The sequence below is a fragment of the Hypomesus nipponensis genome, chromosome 18 (assembly GCF_054491055.1).
Source record: "Hypomesus nipponensis isolate SF chromosome 18, ASM5449105v1, whole genome shotgun sequence".
NCBI lineage: Eukaryota > Metazoa > Chordata > Actinopteri > Osmeriformes > Osmeridae > Hypomesus > Hypomesus nipponensis.
In genome coordinates this window covers 18,516,249-18,534,749 of record NC_140378.1, presented here as the reverse complement: position 1 = coordinate 18,534,749, position 18,501 = coordinate 18,516,249, and the positions used below count along the sequence as shown (strand labels likewise).

The 18,501-nt window shown below is 42.4% G+C and overlaps 4 protein-coding genes across 4 annotated transcripts; 2 read left to right on the top strand and 2 right to left on the bottom strand.

Annotated features, from left to right (window-relative positions):
• Window positions 1-28: 28 nt before the first annotated feature.
• LOC146252568 (chymotrypsin-C-like) lies at window positions 29-2,891 on the bottom strand. Its single transcript, XM_084679503.1, has 8 exons — window positions 2,832-2,891; window positions 2,346-2,434; window positions 2,120-2,214; window positions 1,548-1,673; window positions 1,235-1,371; window positions 952-1,097; window positions 504-656; window positions 29-142 (listed from the first exon to the last, which is right to left on the bottom strand). Exons 1-8 carry the CDS (start codon window positions 2,866-2,868, stop codon window positions 125-127), a joined length of 801 nt encoding a protein of 266 aa, XP_084535629.1. The 5' UTR covers window positions 2,869-2,891; the 3' UTR covers window positions 29-124.
• A 595-nt stretch (window positions 2,892-3,486) lies between these two features.
• Window positions 3,487-6,356, bottom strand: LOC146252567 (chymotrypsin-like elastase family member 2A). The gene is made up of 8 exons (XM_084679504.1): window positions 6,311-6,356; window positions 6,053-6,141; window positions 5,772-5,869; window positions 5,413-5,532; window positions 5,041-5,177; window positions 4,466-4,611; window positions 3,821-3,973; window positions 3,487-3,604 (listed from the first exon to the last, which is right to left on the bottom strand). The coding sequence occupies exons 1-8, from the start codon at window positions 6,345-6,347 to the stop codon at window positions 3,587-3,589; spliced, it is 798 nt and encodes a 265-aa protein (XP_084535630.1). The 5' UTR covers window positions 6,348-6,356; the 3' UTR covers window positions 3,487-3,586.
• Window positions 6,357-7,269: 913 nt separating this feature from the next.
• On the top strand, window positions 7,270-10,183 carry LOC146252566 (chymotrypsin-like elastase family member 2A). The gene is made up of 8 exons (XM_084679502.1): window positions 7,270-7,333; window positions 7,780-7,868; window positions 8,019-8,119; window positions 8,499-8,624; window positions 8,821-8,957; window positions 9,251-9,396; window positions 9,692-9,844; window positions 10,101-10,183. The coding sequence occupies exons 1-8, from the start codon at window positions 7,297-7,299 to the stop codon at window positions 10,116-10,118; spliced, it is 807 nt and encodes a 268-aa protein (XP_084535628.1). The 5' UTR covers window positions 7,270-7,296; the 3' UTR covers window positions 10,119-10,183.
• Window positions 10,184-11,815: 1,632 nt separating this feature from the next.
• Window positions 11,816-17,196, top strand: LOC146252565 (chymotrypsin-like elastase family member 2A). Its single transcript, XM_084679085.1, has 14 exons — window positions 11,816-11,861; window positions 12,117-12,205; window positions 12,664-12,758; window positions 12,846-12,968; window positions 13,162-13,298; window positions 13,580-13,725; window positions 14,050-14,236; window positions 14,362-14,450; window positions 15,332-15,426; window positions 15,514-15,636; window positions 15,819-15,955; window positions 16,237-16,382; window positions 16,707-16,859; window positions 17,114-17,196. The coding sequence occupies exons 1-14, from the start codon at window positions 11,825-11,827 to the stop codon at window positions 17,129-17,131; spliced, it is 1,575 nt and encodes a 524-aa protein (XP_084535211.1). The 5' UTR covers window positions 11,816-11,824; the 3' UTR covers window positions 17,132-17,196.
• Window positions 17,197-18,501: the final 1,305 nt, after the last annotated feature.

The window sequence follows — 18,501 nt, the reverse complement described above, 5'->3', positions numbered from 1 at the left end:
TACAATATGAGATCTTTACCAAATGTCGAGGCAGAATAAATTGTCACTCAAGTATTGTGCAAATGTGAATTTGATAGGTACTTTTACTTGTAAACCAGAGTTATAGTTCAGCAGTTAGTTCCTTTTAGTTGGTGACCATTGTCTGTGGAGATAAAAAAAAAACAATTGCATCCACTGAGGCATGGGAGACAAAAATTGCTTTGTAACACTTGCATTGCTTTGTAAGTGCCATGTTGGGTCAAAATGAGAATTATAGATCAAGCGAAAGCTGTCAGTGAGATCTTTTCAAAGCCAAAAAGACACAACTGAAATTGTGACTCATGTTCCCTGAAAACGGAAAGGCTTAACAGTAAAAGTGGGCAACATTTATCTGGTCCCTCCTGTAAAATCGTATATGAGACTCACGCCCCTAGCTCCAAGCCCTAAGTTGTAAAACAGTTGCTTAATGTTTTGACTGATAAGAAGCAGTGTTCCTGGATGGTCAATGACTCAAGGTGACTCACAGTGTGGATCCAGTCTATGTAGGAGCTGACTTGGGTGAAGACGGTGGGCTTCTGGGCGACGTTGCACCCCTGTCCAGATCCGAAGCTGACCACACCGTGAACCGTCCAGGAGCCGTCAGGGTTCTGGCAGTTCAGGGGGCCGCCAGAGTCTCCCTAACAACCACAGAGGGCACCCATTTGAGTTGTTTTTATTAAGGATGTAGATGATAACCAGTCTCTCTTGATCACACAGAGAGTTGGACTCTAAGTGAAAGAACATTTGAAAAATGGATCTTCTCACCTTTCATTATTAAGACCATAACAACCCTAACATACATATGGTTGTTTTCCACCGTTTAAAATGTTTGTAAAACACCAAAAATAGCATTTCATGCAGCAGCGTTGGCATCTCGTTAGAGAGCACCTGTCTTGAAAAGGACCTGTGTAACATCGCATGGTCGTGACTCACATTGCAGCCGGCTACCACCCCGTCTCCTCCAGCACAGACCATGCTGCTGGTGGCCAGGACGCTCCACCAGGCAGGCAGGGAGCAGGTGGCGTGGTCCACCACAGGCAGGACAGCCTGCTGCAGGGCATCAGCCAGCGGACCTCCAGCTGCACACCACAGAATCACAACTAGTATTTGTACTGTTATTTTTTTTTTGAGAGGCAACAGTTTTGATGGATGGCGACCGTGAAAGTTCTAACTGGAACCCTCAGACAAGTGGGGGGGGGGAGCGTGAGAGACTCACTGGAGATGCGTCCCCAGCCGGTGACGTAGCAGGGCTCGTTGTGGGGCAGCAGGAAGCCGGCCTCAGGGAGACAGGCGGCCATGACGGAGTCAGAGAAGGTGACGGGGGTCTCCAGCTTGATCAGGGCGATGTCGTTGCTGGGGAGGGGAACACAGTGATTTTACTCTGCTTTGAAAGGTGGGTGAGTGGTTGCACACACAATCTTTTGCATGAGTATTCATATGTGTGTCTGCATGTATGTATGTGTGTGTGTGTGTGTGTAAAAGCGTATGATGGAGTGGCCAGGCTGAAACAGCAGATCCCAGCCCACTACCGGCTGAGGATGGGTGTCCAGTTCTGATGGACGATGATCCTGCCGACGGCGACTGCCAAAGAGCCCTCCTCCTCCTCCGTGTCCAGGCTGTGCCTCCCCAGCTCCACCCTGTAGCTGTAGCGGGTACTGCAGCACCACAGAGCACAGCAGCCAGCCAGTCAGTAAGTCAGAGCTGGTTACTGTGGAAATATGCTGTTCTCGTTGTGTCTGAAGTGGAAGGGTCAGAACCCACTGAATTTGTATGTGTTTCTCTTATTGGATCCACCCCCTGCATCTATGTAAACACTGGTAAGATCCACGCCCACCAAGGAATGTCAGTCCGGAATGAGTAGAGGACATGAAATACGATCTACTTTCATATATGTGCAGAAGATTTTGTCTTCTTACAACGATGAAATTAGGAAAATATTGTGTTTCATTGCTGCACCAAACCCAAAGTTACTAATTTACACAATCCCATCCAGAGGCCTATGAAAATTAACTCACATTGACGTTAAACTATTCACATTCTTTATACGGCTTGCTGTACATGAAAGTCATTGCTGGTAGCTATGGTTGGCTGTGTTTATTACTTGATGCAGTGGGCAGCTGTGAGAACCCATTCGCTGGAGATCAGAGAGCCTCCACAAATGTGACTCCAGGTACCGTTGTCATACTGGAGAGATATCTGTAAAGAGGAGAAGACTAAAAGTAAGGAACTTTGCCGTGTCATCCGAAAAAACGACCTTTCAGGGTTGTCCACCAGGGGGCGATATAAGGTATTTTTTTCACTCAGAGTATTAGCTTTGTGGTCTCCACCTGCCAGGGCCAGCTGTGAGGTCTCGCGTCTTCTCCCGAAACCACTCGGTTCAGCGCGGGGGGAAAGGTAGGCAGGCCACACCCGTAGGCTGGGAAACAGTAAACACAGTGACCAACACTCACCAGATTAAACTGCCTCCACTGATACACTGATAGTAGCTTAGTGATACAAACAAACTACAATGGAAAAGGGCCTGTCTGTTTTGTAACAAGAAAAGTATTGATGTTTGTTTAAAATGAGACAGGAATAAAAAATAAACGTGTTGTGTAACAGCATTAATCAGACAAGCAATAAACAGAACAGTGTTCTGAAAACTAGTTTTCTTTTGACATATTTCTCTTGAAATAATACAATTATATATATATATTTATTTATTTAATGTTTATTTCAGGCGCAATGGCCCAATATATACAACAATATTATAATACTATCATAATGTAGGCCTATGGTATTGATACTAACTGCAATAGTAAAACAAATCTTACCACTGGCAAAAAGGACAACGAGAACAGCAAACCTCATCCTGACTGTTTCCTGAAGCCTGGTTTTCAGACCAGGGTCGTATTTATACTGTGTGAAGTGGGCTCAGGGTAAAGCTGGCTTTGGGGAACTCAACAAGCTTGTCAGGAAAGCCAAGCAACTCACACTCACTAACATGTGGTCTCTGAGGACATTTTCCCATCCCTTTAAAGTCATATTTCACTCAAAAGTAATTCACTTTATTAAAGTAATGAACATAGATACAAGTAGATCTAAACTTAAACTTGTGCAAATAAATTGTATTGTTGTTCTGTGAAGTTATACCCTATCTCTTATTCTTTATTCACTTGTCGACTTACTCCTACGCAGTTATTTTGGTTAACATCGATAGTCTAAATACTTTTTGGGGGGACCCATTAATTCTGAAAAAGAACATTTTAAAATGACACTAATGGTGACAAAGCATGTGATCATGACTAGATTACACTGTAGTCACTTCCACAGATCTGACAAAACATCCGACTGAGTGTGAGGAAGTTTACTGTGTTTTACTGTGTTGTTTTCAAAACATCATCCAAAATCGCAGCATTATGAGCAGTTGGCCCACTGCATTCATCATTGTGGATCTATCATCTTCAACCAAAGAACTGACATTACAGATTCAAATCAGATTTTTATTTTGAAATATTTTTATTTACAAGCTAAGCTTTGTTAAGGTGACGTGCAGTTAGTCTTTAGAAAGGTCCAGGTGCTTGTTCCTTTAGTTGCTGACCATAGTCTAAGAGAGGTAAAGAAGACATAAAAAAACACATCAGAAATATTAACATGCTATTAACATGCTCCATTAACATGCTAATAAACACACAATACACAAACATGCTAAAAAAGAACACAAAAATAACATTCGCTGTACGTCTCTCCAGATAAAAACATCTGCTGAACAAATACAACGTCAAATGTAAAAATGTAAGAAGAGAGCGTGAAGCAGCCTCACGTTGTCGATCCAGTCTCTGTAGGAGCTGACTTGGGTGAAGACGGTGGGCTTCTTGGGATAGTTGCAGCTGAGGCCCAATCCGAAGCTCACGATGCCGTGGACCTCCCAGGAACCCTCGGCGTTCCGGCAGCTCAGGGGCCCGCCAGAGTCCCCCTGGGTCAGTCGTTCACAGACGACACGTTATCACCACGTACTACCATTCTCAATCGTACTCCTCGGGAAACTTCTGCCCTACATGTTTTAGATTTTTTTTTATTTTTTAGGCCTAATACAATGGTTTTCTATTCTATTCTATTGCCATAAACACTTGTATACAAATACACCCGGTTCAAAATAATTGGTCGTTATCAGGCTTCTGCTGAGCATGATAATGACAGATTCATTTGAACCAGGTGTATTTGTATACAAGTGTTTATGGCAATAGAATAGAATAGAAAACCATTGTATTAGGCCTATACATTTTTCACATATATGTTGATGATGGATTAAACTATGCAGTATAACTATATTGCTCCAGTCCTTGTCTCCTGTATCAATGTGAGCATCTTCCCCCTGAACCACCTCTAGAAAAAGATGACTAAAATGACTCAATGTGAACCACCCAGGGTAAAATAAGAGTTAAATCAATCGATGTGCAGGACTCACGTTGCATCCAGACACAATGCCATCTCCCCCAGCGCAGACCATGGTCTCTGCCACCATGAAGCCCCACCAGTCAGGCAGAGTGCAGGTGGCGTGATCCACCACGGGCAGAAGAGCCTGCTGCAAGTCATCTGCAATGGGACCTCCAGCTACAGGCACAAATAGTTCAGATCAGGTAAACGATGTTCTGTGTGTGTGTGTGTGTGGTTATGCTTGGTTGCTAAAGGTGATTGTTATTGTTCTATATGATGAATGGTAGTCAGGGGGTTAACTGCACATGTATTTTTTAATTCTTTATTATTGATTACATTTATATTTCGGTTGACAGAGCCTTCGCGGTCATTACTGATGTGGTTATCCTGGGACTGGACTGTGATAATGTAGTTTTAAGATTTTAAATCTAGTTGGACTTGAATCTATATAAATCTAGTGACTCAATTTAAGTAAACAACACATTATTTAAAGAAATCTTATGAGGTGACATTTTCTCACACCAAATGTACTGATAAGCAAACTCATAACTAATATTTCTGCAATTGGATTTTTTGCAGTGCACTGTTATTCTGGAGGAGACTCACTGGAGATGCGTCCCCAGCCGGTGACGTAGCAGGGCTCGTTGTGGGGCAGCAGGAAGCCGGCCTCAGGGAGACAGGCAGCCATGACGGAGTCAGAGAAGGTGACGGGGGTCTCCAGCTTGATCAGGGCGATGTCGTTGCTGGGGAGGGGAAACAAAATTACGCCAGTCAATCGAATGTAATTTACTGCTCGTTAGCTGTTAGCTTTGGTATGCTAGTTAGGGAAAAAGTAGGAATATGATCAAAAATACATATAATATATACAAAATATTCATTAAGTTGAAATTAAAAACTACGGTGATCCAATCAACCACAGTTTAGGAAATGAAAGGTCAGATTTGAAAGAAAGATGAGGTAAGCAAACTTTGTCCCTACCGGATGAAGAGTTGAGTCCACTTCTCGTGGACGATGATCTTGGCCGGGGCCACGTACAGAGATCCCTCCTCCTCGCTGATCAGGTTGTGCTTTCCCAGGGCCACCCTGTACTGCTTGGAGCTGGAGGAGGGAAGAGAGAACGCTGTGAGAACATTCAGATAACATGAATTAATTAACTAATTAACATTTATTAACAAGAATTAACATTCGTTAATTAGTTCGTTGAACACCGTGTGCACAATTACAGTAAAATGACTGTATTTGCAGTAAAATTACTTAATCAAAGCACTATGTATATATATATATATACAATGAAAAACTGCTCAGGTCCATGGCTAGACTTCCGTGCGTTAGTGTACCTGATGCAGTGAGCAGCAGTGATGACCCACTGGTCAGAGATCAGAGTACCTCCACAAGTGTGCCTCCACTCCCCCTCTCTGTTGTACTGCAGAGAGACCTGGAACCGGACGAGAAGAGAGTTAGGACCGACTTGATATTTAATGTTTTAATTACTATCATTTGTAATATTGTATTAAGATATGGTTTATGTGTGTGTGCATGTGCAAGATTGCGTGTGTATGGGTGTCAATTGTGAACATGTGTCTGTGTTGTGCGTGTGTGCGTGCGCATGTGTGGTCACCTGCCAGGGCCAGCTATGTGGTCTAGCATCATCTCCTCCCACCACTCTGGTCACCACAGGGGCGAAGGTGGGCAGGCCACACCCGTACGCTGGAGAACACACACGCCACATCTCAATACTTCACGTCCCCACAGAGTCATACCAGATACAGGCGGTACAATCATGATAAAATCACTGTTTAAGCCTATTCACTTTTGGTTTACATTTACTCGGTTAGAATGCTGTCTACTGTCAGAATAACGTCTATATTTATGTTACCTCCAGCAACAAGGACAGCGAAGACCAAAAGCTTCATTGTGTTGGACAGACTTCAAAGTACTCTTCTCTCCCACATCTGCCAGGACTTTATACCGCTCATGACGCTTGCTGTGTCATCAAATAAAGTGACAGAACTTGGGTCACATCCCTCAAAATGAGTGAATCTAAGGACAAGGATGGAAAAGCAGCCATTTTTCACTCCCTTCTGTGTGTATTATTAACTTGTTGCGTCAGGACTGAACACTTGTGTCCTGTGAGGACATTCCCACCGCAGGCTCAAGGGCAGTGTTTGATCTAGGTGTTTGATATCATCTACCTGTTACTGTACAACACACCAATGCATGGTGACCTAGAAAAGACAGATTCTTCAAGTGTGTTTCTTCAACAAACACCCATTGTTTTTGCTCTTTTGTCCCAAAATAATGTATGCAGCAGATAATCGAGATCTGGAAGTGCACAATTGTTATGGTATTGCAATTGCAAATAAAATTAATATAGTATTGCTCTGATTCACTGTACTGTGAATTAATGTGTTTTACTGTTGCAATGTGTGTATGGTTATCCAATAAAACCATGAACATCACCAATAATTAAATCCCATTTTGTTCAAATGTTCATACTTTTCTCACTACCACGGGATAACTGATAACAACTGAATAACACCGATAACAACTGATGACACTGGATTACACAACGATGAGGCATCTGTCAGTATGTGTGCATCATGGTGCACCATACATCTGCATGAAGCACATCTTTGAAACCTTAACTGCCTCAGAGACATCCTGTAGTCCCTGCAGTCAGTTAAGGTTCAGCCAGGAAAACTGAAGTAAACGTTGTAAATATTTACCTGAAATATCCCCCAAAATATGTTATCTCTGTTCTGTGAATTTCGCAGGTGTCATGGAAACACAACGGTCAGTTGTACAACCAGCTACAGTATATAAAGGATAAAACCCACCTTGCTTCCTCCGAAGACAATCATCATGAAGTTTGTGATCTTGGCTCTGTTTGTTGCTGGTGGTAAGAGAAAGTCAATATTGTAAATTAGTACACAGTCTACTTCACATGCTGTATCTGCATAGCAGATACATATTTGATATTGAACAACTATGCTCTCACAGCTTTTTCAACTTAACAAATCAACTGTGTGTGGTTTGTGTGTCTGTGCGTGTGTATGTGTGTGTGGTTTGTGTGTCTGTGCGTGTGTGGTGTGTGTGTGTGTGTGTGTGTGTGTGTGGTGTGTGTGTGGTGTGTGTGTGATGTGTGTATGTGGTGTGTGTCTGTGTGTGTGGTTTGTGTGTCTGTGTGTGTGTGTGTGTGTGGTGTGTGTGTGGTGTGTGTGTGATGTGTGTATGTGGTGTGTGTCTGTGTGTGTGGTTTGTGTGTCTGTGTGTCTGTGTGTGTGTGGTGTGTGTGTCTGTGTGTGTGGTTTGTGTGTCTATGTGCGGTGTGTGTGTGGTTCCCAGCTTACGGGTGCGGCCTGCCCACCTTCCCCCCTGTCCTGACCAGGGTCGTCGGTGGCGATGATGTCCGTCAGCACAGCTGGCCCTGGCAGGTGCGTTTACACCACCTCAACCTCAACCCTTCACTCCCAGAGACTCAGTCCCAAAGGGGAACGTGTCATCACCAATGTCCGCCGATTCACCCTCCTGTTCTCAGTGGATTCGGTTGATGGTGACTTTGGTGTGTTTCCTGTGTGCTCCAGGTGTCCCTGCAGTACAGGGGCAGCAGTGGCAGTTACCACCACACCTGTGGAGCCTCTCTGATCTCCAGTCAGTGGGTCATGACTGCTGCTCACTGCATCAGGTAACTCCACCACACAGACAGCACAGTGCTCCGTGTCTTGATTTAAGGTTGCGGGCCGGAAAGTTAAGTTGCAGGATCTCGATTGTGTGACAAATAACCCCTACTTAGTCCTACTTAGTTCAAGTTAAATTGCTCTTGTGGTACTTTCTTTAGACAAAACCATTTGGTTCAGGATAGAATTATGCAAATCAGCAATGTGGGAATGTCACGTGAGCAAAGTATGTTCAGATGTAATATATATTTTACACATGTACTAAAAAGCATCCACTGGCATCTCAAGGGTCTGAGCTATTGAGGTTCAGACTTCCCGAGGAGCAAACCACCACAGTTCCCTTCCACCTCTGACCCTTCCTGTGTGTGTTCCCTTGTGGCCCTGCAGCAGCCGCAACACCTACAAGGTCTTCCTGGGCAAGCACAACTTGAAGAACGCCAATGAGGCCGGGTCCATGGGCATTGCTCCCGCCAAAATTATCGTCCACGAGAAGTGGGATTCTTCCAGAATCCGGTGATTATTTGATTCGGTCCTTGTTAGTGATTGTTGGAGTGAGTGAGTGATGGTGTGAGTGAGTGAGTGAGTGAGTGAGTGAGTGAACGAGTGAATGGAAGCGTGGGTGTATTAGACGGGACACCACATTAAAGCCGTTACATCCGTCAATGATGTCACCATCACAGTGTTTCACTCTAACTCGTTGCCTCCTCAGCAACGACATCGCCCTTATCAAGCTGCCCTCTCCCGTCTCCTTCTCTAACACCGTCATGGCTGCCTGTCTTCCTGACTCTGGTGCCATCCTGGCCCACAATGCACCTTGCTACGTCACTGGCTGGGGACGCCTCTGGAGTAGGTTTTTTTCTGCCAATCGTTTGTTCGTCGTTCAACTGCAAATGAGAATGAGAAAAACTGAACAATTTGTTCCAACAAAAATAGAGATGTGTTTAGCGAGTTCCAGTGTGTGAATATTTATGGCCAAAACAGATATTAATTCTTCCTTTCCTTCTCCATATCAACGTCTGAGCAAGTTACAATTGATGAGATACATACGTAATGCCTACGGCCAACAAACAATAATAACTGGTCAGCTCAGACGTTTTAAGACGTTCTCTGATCTGAGTTCTACCTGTTGTCCGGTACAGCCGGAGGCCCCATCGCTGACATCCTGCAGCAGGCTCTCCTGCCCGTGGTCAGCCACCCCAACTGCTCCAAGCCTGACTGGTGGGGCAGCCTGGTCACCAACGACATGGTCTGCGCTGGAGGAGATGGAAACCTGGCTAGCTGCAATGTGAGTCATCCTGCTTCCTGCCTCAGTCCTGTCAGAACAACATTACTGTGCAATCAGTACATCCTTTCAGTGCTATACAATCAAGAAAACCTTTCAGAAAAGAAGTTGTAGAGGTGGACTGTTTATGCTCTTGTGGGGAAACGTTGTCGGAGACCGTTTATTAAGTATTTCCTTGATGAAAAAACAAAATGAATAGCTTCTGTGATTGTTGCAGGGAGGCTACAACAGTGACTTATCATAAAATACATCCTAAACATAAAAAATAAAAATAAATGTCCGCCTATGTGGTTGTCAGGGAGACTCTGGCGGCCCCCTGAACTGCCAGAACTCCGACGGCTCCTGGGACGTCCATGGAGTGGTCAGCTTCGGTTCCAGCATGGGCTGTAACTACCCCAAGAAGCCTTCTGTCTTCACCCGCGTCAGCGCCTACATCCCCTGGATCAACAACGTGAGTGGAGGCCCCCTACCGTCCTGGACTTATCCACACGGCCCGGCCTACTGGAATCATTTTACTAGATCAAATCAAAATGTGTTTGTATAGCCCTTTTTACAAGCAATGTCACAGAGGGCTTCACATACATCCATAGAACTGCCCCTCAACCAATCTAAACCCTCAAGGGTTTGATAGAGATGATAATGCAATGTGCATGTAGCTGTATTTACAGTGCATACTGAAATATTGCTTTTTCTTTTTTTTTCCTCAGGTGATGACGATGAACTAAGACGAGGATGTGTTTTACAGCTGTCAACTGATAAAACTTCAAATTAAAATAAAAAGTGAATTCACTTTTTTCTCTCATTTCATTGTTAGTGCTAATGATGTAATAATAATAACAACACATCTAAATAAACAAGATATTTTTTTCACATGACTCTCAAGGTGCACTCTGCCATTTTAGGTATGCGGTTCAAAGTGTTTTCTTTTTAATGGTGATCTTTTTCATAACACCATCTATAAAATCTTATGTATGCTCAAACACTGTACTAGACAGACGCTATCTAGTTACTTTAAAATATGCCAAACTTAAAGATGCTGTAAAGCAAATTCCATTATTTGCTTCTTAGTACATAATATACATGTGAAATTAGTTCCTGAAAGCACGTGCTGAGCGCGAAAACTTTGTCGCACTGAAATGTGGAGTTAGACCGTTGAACAGTTTCTCTCCCGTTTTCAGCTATAGGCGAGGCAAAAACCCAACCTATCTACAACACAGCCACCTATCTACATTGCATTCTGTTACCCAGCTGGTACGATGCAAAGACAAAGTAATTAACACGCCCCCCCCCCCCTCCCCAGTCTCAAGCAGAGAAGACTGCTGATTTTCTCACGATTTCAAAGCCTAATTTAACATACTCGTCTGTGGGGTTTTTTAAATTCGAATTTGGATGGGTAGTTAACAACACATTCTTCTGTGGTGTGATGAACCTAAAACTAATTTTCAATTCCATTTTACAGGATCTTTAATTGAAAAGGACAACATTAAGACACCTACATTTACATTTAAATTAATAATAAATAAATAAAAAATTGTAACGTTTTTCATAAATCCCTCTTACATTTATTATTGCCAGCCTACTCAAGGATTAAGTTTCTCTAATTAAATTATTAGGCCTTTGTAGCTTTCAAAATATAAGCTATTAATTTATCTGCAAGCTGCAGCTATTGTGAACCATATGGTGTCTGTTTTAAAAGTGTGGACTGATCCAGCTTTTATAAAGTATTATATATCTTCTATTTATCATATTGTTGGTGGTGGGTACTCATATACAGTCGTGGCCATACGTTTTGGTAATGACAAATCTTGTGTTTTGCAAAGTTTGCTGGTTCAGTATTTCAGGAAAATGTTTTCACGTTTTTATAGAATACTGGAACACAATAAAGCACATTTGACATTTTTTAAAGCTTTTTTGGAGCAAAAATGTTCAATATATGCAAATAGTCCCTTCTTTTACAGCAGTCAATCTGCTCTTAAAATCCAATCAGAATGATAGAGTGATTTCACCTGGCTAGAACTAGTTCACACTTTCCCCTGTGCTGATGATATGACTTACTGAAATTATGTTAGCAGTCATTTTGTGGCTAGCATTGGTCCATCTTGGACACTTTAACAGGATTCTAATTGCATCATTGTATGCCACTTTTATCTTCTTTATCTTTGCTTTACTGTGGCTGCACCATTGGTGAGTACAGTATGCTCTAAAAAGAGATGTTTTAACTACTCATAACACATATGAAATTTGCGTGTCAGCATATTTCATAAACTGAAACTTAAACAAACACATATATTCACACGTACAGTTTAGCTGTTTCATGACACCTGTGAATTTCACATAGGGTGCAACAGTTACGTAAGTGTTCTGGTAGCTTTTGGGGTTACCATATATATATAAGCTAATTCTCAGCTAAACTCCGCTGAAGAGAAGCACCATGAAGTTGATGATTGTTGCTTTGCTTGTCGCTGGTGGTAAGATATCATACAACTGAATATATAAACAAAATGTCTAAGAAAGAAAACAGGGTATCTCCTTAATTAAATAATTTGGGAAAACATCAAATGTCGATAGTTGATAACATAAATCTCCCAAAATGTGTGTCATAAAAAGGTTTAACATATATATTAAGATATATTAGTTATACAGTGATATATGTAGTGTAGCGTCCTTTTTTGGCCAGTGTAAAGCAACATGTGTGTGTGTGTGTGTGTGTGTGTGTGTGTCAGCCTACGGGTGTGGTGTGCCCACCTTCCCCCCCTCCACAAGCAGGGTGGTGGGCGGAGTGGACGTGCGTGAGCACAGCTGGCCATGGCAGGTACGTTCACTCTTCTCGTCTCTTTCAGTCAGACGCAGAGTCAACTGACAATATCATTTAGATTTAAAAGTAAGAAATATATATATAGTCCATTAAATTTACATCAAAAGGAAATTTGCCTTTGACATTCTGGCAACATAGTATAACACAAAAAAATGAAAACATACCCATTCTTCCTAGCTAGTGAGATCTTGAGTCTCCTACCAGATGGCTACTGGCAGAATGAGTGAAGGGGGTGGGTGGGGTCATTGTAGATCTGGTTTGCCTTTTTGGTTATTATTATTTGCATAGGTTCTGTATGGAAGCAAAAAATAATATTTTAAAAAGCATTGAATACTTGCCTTTTCAAATTCAATACATTATGCCACTGATTTGCTTCCATAGTTCTCTCATCTCCCAACTCTGAGTCTTGGCAACAAAACCCTGTTTTCTTCCATACTTCTTTCTCTGTGTTTCAGGTGTCCCTCCAGTACGACCTCAGTGGTTTCCACCACAGCTGTGGTGCAACTCTGCTCTCTGAGGAGTGGATCATGACTGCTGCTCACTGCATCACGTAACAACAAAAACTACTAACTCTCCAATCTGAATGTGTTCAGGCTTAATATTGAGTTGTTAACTCTTGTGGGTTGTGTCCATGCAGCTCAGGCCGCATCTACAAGGTCTATCTGGGCAAGCACAGCTTGAAGGAAGACGAGGCTGGTTCTGAGTTTATCAGTGTTGCTGAGGTCATCTACCACCCGAAATGGGATTCCTCAAGTGGCATGTGAGTTTCCGAACACCATCCTCTTGAGCAGCATGCCTTCTGTAAATACAAATGCAGGTTCAAACATAAGTATGATGGATGGATAGATAAATGAAAGAAGGAAGGAATTTGTGATCTACACTTGAGCTGAAGTGCATATAATATAAACAATGCTTAGTAATCCCTTCATCTTCCCCCTGCTATGACCCTTCAGTTACGACCTTGCCATGCTCAAGTTGAGGACCCCTGTCACCTTCTCTGACTCCATCAAGCCTGCCTGCCTTCCCAAGTTCGAGCAGATCCTGCCCCATGACACACCCTGTTACGTCACCGGCTGGGGACGTCTCTCCAGTAGGATAACCATTCATTAATCACAGCCAATCATTTCACTTCATACCCGCCCAGAGACGGGTCATTATCATCAGTAAAATGACTGTAAAACCCTGGATTGTATATTATTTCTCAAAAGGTGTGACCAGTTTTGTGTCTTGTAAGATAAAATGCTTCCACACATATCCTTGATCAATTCTGGTGGGTTAGAATTTAGAATCAGATTCCAAGTGTGTTGCCCTGAACCTGTTCTGTAGCAGTAGAGATGAGACCTGAGGGTTGAACTTGTTCTGTTCTGGTAGCCAACGGAGATGGCGCAGACATCCTGCAGCAGGCTCTGCTCCCCATCGTGGAGCACGCCACCTGCAAGAAGAACGACTGGTGGAGCTTCATGGTGACGGACAAAATGATCTGCGCAGGAGGAGATGGGGAGCGCAGCGGCTGCTTTGTGAGACTTAATAATAATAATACATTTTATTTATTATGCACCTTTCATGTACTCAAAGCACTAGCCTTATCTACTCATGACCCCCTTTCAGAGAAACACACTGTCCTTTTCTTAAAAGGGGTCTTGGGGGTTATGAGGCAGAACTATAGGTTATATTTTGAGGGGTTTGCTCATGAAATAATTGTAAACGAACAATATCAATAACGTCAACAAAATGTACAAACAGTGGCTTAATTCCTTCTGTTGTTGTTCCTGCCAGTGACTTGCTTTGAACTATTTACTTAATTAAAACAAAACAAAATGGCTGCCCTCTGTGGTTGTTAGGGAGACTCTGGCGGCCCCCTGAACTGCCAGAACAATGACGGCTCCTGGACGGTTCACGGTGTGTTCAGCTTCGGATCTGGACAGGGGTGCAACGTCGCCCAGAAGCCCTCCGTCTTCACCCGCATCAGCGCCTTCGTTGACTGGATAGATGATATCTTAAATCCCCCAAAACGTGTGTCATTAAATGGTTTAACAAATATATTAATATATATTAATTATATGATGAGTCTGTGTACGGTAGTAGTTTAGCGTAATTTTTTGGCCACTGTAAAGCAACATGTGTGTGTGTGTGTGTGCGTGTGTGTGTGTCAGCCCACGGGTGTGGTGTGCCCACCTTCCCCCCCTCCACAAGCAGGGTGGTGGGCGGAGTGGACGTGCGTGAGCACAGCTGGCCATGGCAGGTACGTTCACTCTCCTTGTCTCTTTCAGTCAGACGCAGAGTCAACTGACAATATCGATTAGATTTAAAAGTAAGAAATACATATATATATATATATATATAGTCCATTAAATTGACATCAAATGTGCCTTCAATATTCTGGCAACATAGTATAACACAAAAAAATGAAAACATACTAATTCTTCCTAGCTAGTGAGATCTTGAGTCTCCTACCAAATGGCTGCTGGAAGAATGAGTGAAGGCGGTGGGTGGGGTCATTGTAGACCTGGTTTGCCTTTTTGGTTATGGTTGTTTGTAAAGGTTCTATTTGGAAGCAAATCAGTTACTTGAATAGTTTTGAATACTTAATGCTGAGATTTAAACAGCACTGAATTTGTTGGTTTTGAATTCACCTCTTTAAAATTGATAAATGAATGTATTTAAATGTTGAAAAATTGTTGATACAAAAATTCAAGGTTCAGAAATTCAGGTTGCTAAAATTTGAACTGTAAAATTCAAATTCTTAAAAATTCTATAAAACAAATCCAAGCTTCAAAAATTCAAATACACTGGTGAAATTCAGATTCCAGTCAAATTGATTTTTGGGAACTGAATTTTACTGTTGGAATTTGCTTAACCTTAATTTCTGAACTTTTTAATCTTTTTATCAGATTTTTTAAATATTTGGAATAAATTAATTGTTCAATTTTAAAGAGGTGAATTCAAAACCAACAAATTCGGTGTGTTTACATTTCAATATTAAGTATTAAATGCCTTTTCATATTCAAAACATTATGCCACTGATTTGCTTCCATAGTTCTCTCATCTCCCAACTCTGAGTCTTGGCATCATAAGATTGAACAAAACCCTGTTTTCTTCCATACTTCTTTCTCTGTGTTTCAGGTGTCCCTCCAGTACGACCTCAGTGGTTTCCACCACAGCTGTGGTGCAACTCTGCTCTCTGAGGAGTGGATCATGACTGCTGCTCACTGCATCACGTAACAACAAAAACTACTAACTCTCCAATCTGAACGCGTTCAGGCTTAATATTGAGTCGCTAACTCTTGTGGGTTGTGTCCATGCAGTTCAGGCCGCATCTACAAGGTCTATCTGGGCAAGCACAGCTTGAAGGAAGACGAGGCCGGTTCTGAGTTCATCAGTGTCGCTAAGGTCATCTACCACCCGAAATGGGTTTCCTCAAGTGGCATGTGAGTTTCCGAACACCATCCTCCTGAGCAGAATGCCTTCTGTAAATACAAATGCAGGTTCATATGTACATGTTGTGTATAATGTTTATGCTTGAGGTGCCCTGAAGTGCACATATTTAAATATAAACTCTTATTTAAACAATGCTTAGTAATCCCTCCTTCCCCCCGCTATGACCCTTCAGTAATGACCTCGCCATGCTCAAGTTGAGGACCCCTGTCACCTTCTCTGACTCCATCAAGCCTGCCTGCCTTCCCAAGTTCGAGCAGATCCTGCCCCATGACACACCCTGTTACGTCACCGGCTGGGGACGTCTCTCCAGTAGGATAACCATTCATTAATCACAGCCAATCATTTCACTTCATACCCGCCCAGAGACGGGTCGTTATCATCAGTAAAATTACTGTAAAACCCTGGATTGTATATCAGTCCTCAAAAGGTGTGACCAGTTTTGTGTCTTGTAAGATAAAATGCTTCCACACATATCCTTGATCAATTCTGGTGGGTTAGAATTTAGAATCAGATTCCAAGTGTGTTGCCCTGAACCTGTTCTGTAGCAGTAGAGATGAGACCTGAGGGTTGAACTTGTTCTGTTCTGGTAGCCAACGGAGATGGCGCAGACATCCTGCAGCAGGCTCTGCTCCCCATCGTGGAGCACGCCACCTGCAAGAAGAACGACTGGTGGAGCGTCCTGGTGACGGACAAAATGATCTGCGCAGGAGGAGACGGGGAGCGCAGCGGCTGCTTTGTGAGACTTAATAATAATAATACATTTTATTTGTTATACACCTTTCATGTACTCAGAGCACTAGCCTTATCTACTCATGACCCCCTTTCAGAGAAACACACTGTCCTTTTCTTAAAAGGGGTCTTGGGGGTTATGAGGCAGAACTGTAGGTTATATTTTAAGGGGTTTGCTCATGAAATAATTGTAAACAAACAATATCAATAACGTCAACAAAATCCACGAACTGTGGCTTAATTCCTTCTGTTGTTGTTCCTGCCAGTGACTGGCTATGAACTATTTACTTAATTAAAACAAAACAAAATGGCTGCCCTCTGTGGTTGTCAGGGAGACTCTGGCGGCCCCCTGAACTGCCAGAACCCTGACGGCTCCTGGGCGGTTCACGGTGTGTTCAGCTTCGGATCTGGAGAGGGGTGCAACGTCGCCCAGAAGCCCTCCGTCTACACCCGCACCAGTGCCTACGTTGACTGGATCAATAGAGTGAGTGGAGGCCCCTTACAGACCTCAACACTCAATACTTCCTGTTCTGCAGATGTTCCCTGTATAGTTTAGTTTAGTACCATAGTAAGCTATACATGCATTTTTTGTTCTGTACCAACGGGCATTTGTAGGATTTAAGTGACATTATTTGTTGTTAGCTATCATATGTATTTAGCTCATATCACTGTTGTCATTTCCTAACATTATCATTCATTATATTCATTCATGGTATTCATTTTGTTATTTCTCTCCAGATCATGACCCAACACTAAAGAGTGGATCTACCGAATTCCTTCTGTTAATTACGTTGGCATCAAATAAAAAAATATTTTGAGCATTTTTGTGTCTTTTGAGTCTTTAAGTCTTTTTGTTTAGGCGCTACAGCATTGCTCTCAAGTCAAAACCCAACTTCTCATTCAGTGGTACTGGTGTCTGGGTGTGTGTGTAGGCCTTTCCACTCGGGTCTATTCTACACCTACCTCACCCGCCATCATGTGATCGAAGGGAGGGCGGGCTCCGGTGTGTTTCCATGGCGCTGGCGATATACAATCCGTAGTCCGAAGTATTTTGGTTGACAGTGCAAGTTTCTCAGCTCCAGAATGGCTTTGAATGTATTTTAGCACGTTCTGTTTCTAACAACAATTGTGAAAGATGATATTAACAAAATGGTTTGTTTTGAGCAAGGATACATAGTTGCTGTGTCCATATACTACATTTTCGCCATATTTTCACATTAGTCACTAGCCTGATGTTGTCATACTCATAATTCTGGTCAGAATATGAGTCTGATACTACTCCATTGGGCTGCGATTATGGGGCTTGTTTCAACCGAACCCGGAAAAAAATGCCTCTTCGGGCAATTGGATAGACCTACAACCAATCAGAGCAAAGTAGTATCTTAACTTTTACAGAAGGACGGCAAAAACATATTTTCGATCGACAAATGCCTCGATCGCATTTCTCTGTTCCTCTTTCAAAATTAATGCGCTGTCGATGTCTTATAAAACAGACTCGATGGAAGAATCTACACATCTCAGCTCTTCAGCGGCAGCCATTTTGTTGAAAACAAATTCAACCCAATTACACTCCGTCATTCAGAAAGTTGTTAAAGTGAATAGGCTAAGCATCAACATGTAACATCAAGTAGGCTAGGAGTTGAACTTCAAAATATTGTTTGGTGTAGTTATGTCATCCCTTCTCACTAATCTGGACAGATGTTTTCTTATTTATAGTCATCACAGAGCCAGTACCTCAGAGGTCACCATATATTATGAGTACAATAGCAGCCGTCAGAATATGTGACCCCACTGTAACCGCTTAATTAATGAGTCAAACTTCAAAATATTTAAAGCTCCAGAAAACAATATTTTGAAAATTAACTGGGGGTTTCTTAAGTTTCTCTAATTAAATTATTAGGCCTTTGTATCTTTCAAAACATGAGCCCTTAATTTATGTGAGATGCAGCTATCATGAACCATATGGTGTCTGTTTTCACAGTGTGGACTGATCCAGTAATGATAAAGTATTGTATATCTTGTATTTATCATATTGTTGGTGGTAGTGGGCACTCTGTACCCATAAACTGAAACTTAAACAAACACACATTCACAGTTTAGCTATTCTGTGATACCTGTGAATTTCA

Bases quoted from the DNA above. Each gene is read 5' to 3' on its own strand.
- LOC146252568 (XM_084679503.1), bottom strand. From the start codon at position 2,868: ATGAGGTTTGCTGTTCTCGTTGTCCTTTTTGCCAGTG. The intron at 2,435-2,831 runs GTAAGATTTGTT...ACTGTTTCCCAG, and splicing joins CGTTGTCCTTTTTGCCAGTG to CCTACGGGTGTGGCCTGCCT. The intron at 2,215-2,345 runs GTGGAGACCACA...TCCTCTTTACAG, and splicing joins CTCACAGCTGGCCCTGGCAG to ATATCTCTCCAGTATGACAA.
- LOC146252566 (XM_084679502.1), top strand. From the start codon at position 7,297: ATGAAGTTTGTGATCTTGGCTCTGTTTGTTGCTGGTG. The intron at 7,334-7,779 runs GTAAGAGAAAGT...TGTGGTTCCCAG, and splicing joins GGCTCTGTTTGTTGCTGGTG to CTTACGGGTGCGGCCTGCCC. The intron at 8,625-8,820 runs GTGATTATTTGA...TTGCCTCCTCAG, and splicing joins TGGGATTCTTCCAGAATCCG to CAACGACATCGCCCTTATCA.
- LOC146252565 (XM_084679085.1), top strand. From the start codon at position 11,825: ATGAAGTTGATGATTGTTGCTTTGCTTGTCGCTGGTG. The intron at 12,759-12,845 runs GTAACAACAAAA...GTGTCCATGCAG, and splicing joins ACTGCTGCTCACTGCATCAC to CTCAGGCCGCATCTACAAGG. The intron at 13,726-14,049 runs GTGAGACTTAAT...TGTGGTTGTTAG, and splicing joins GGGAGCGCAGCGGCTGCTTT to GGAGACTCTGGCGGCCCCCT.
- LOC146252567 (XM_084679504.1), bottom strand. From the start codon at position 6,347: ATGAAGCTTTTGGTCTTCGCTGTCCTTGTTGCTGGAG. The intron at 4,612-5,040 runs GTGAGTCTCCTC...TTGTGCCTGTAG, and splicing joins CGGCTGGGGACGCATCTCCA to CTGGAGGTCCCATTGCAGAT. The intron at 3,974-4,465 runs GTGAGTCCTGCA...CGACTGACCCAG, and splicing joins GCATTGTGTCTGGATGCAAC to GGGGACTCTGGCGGGCCCCT.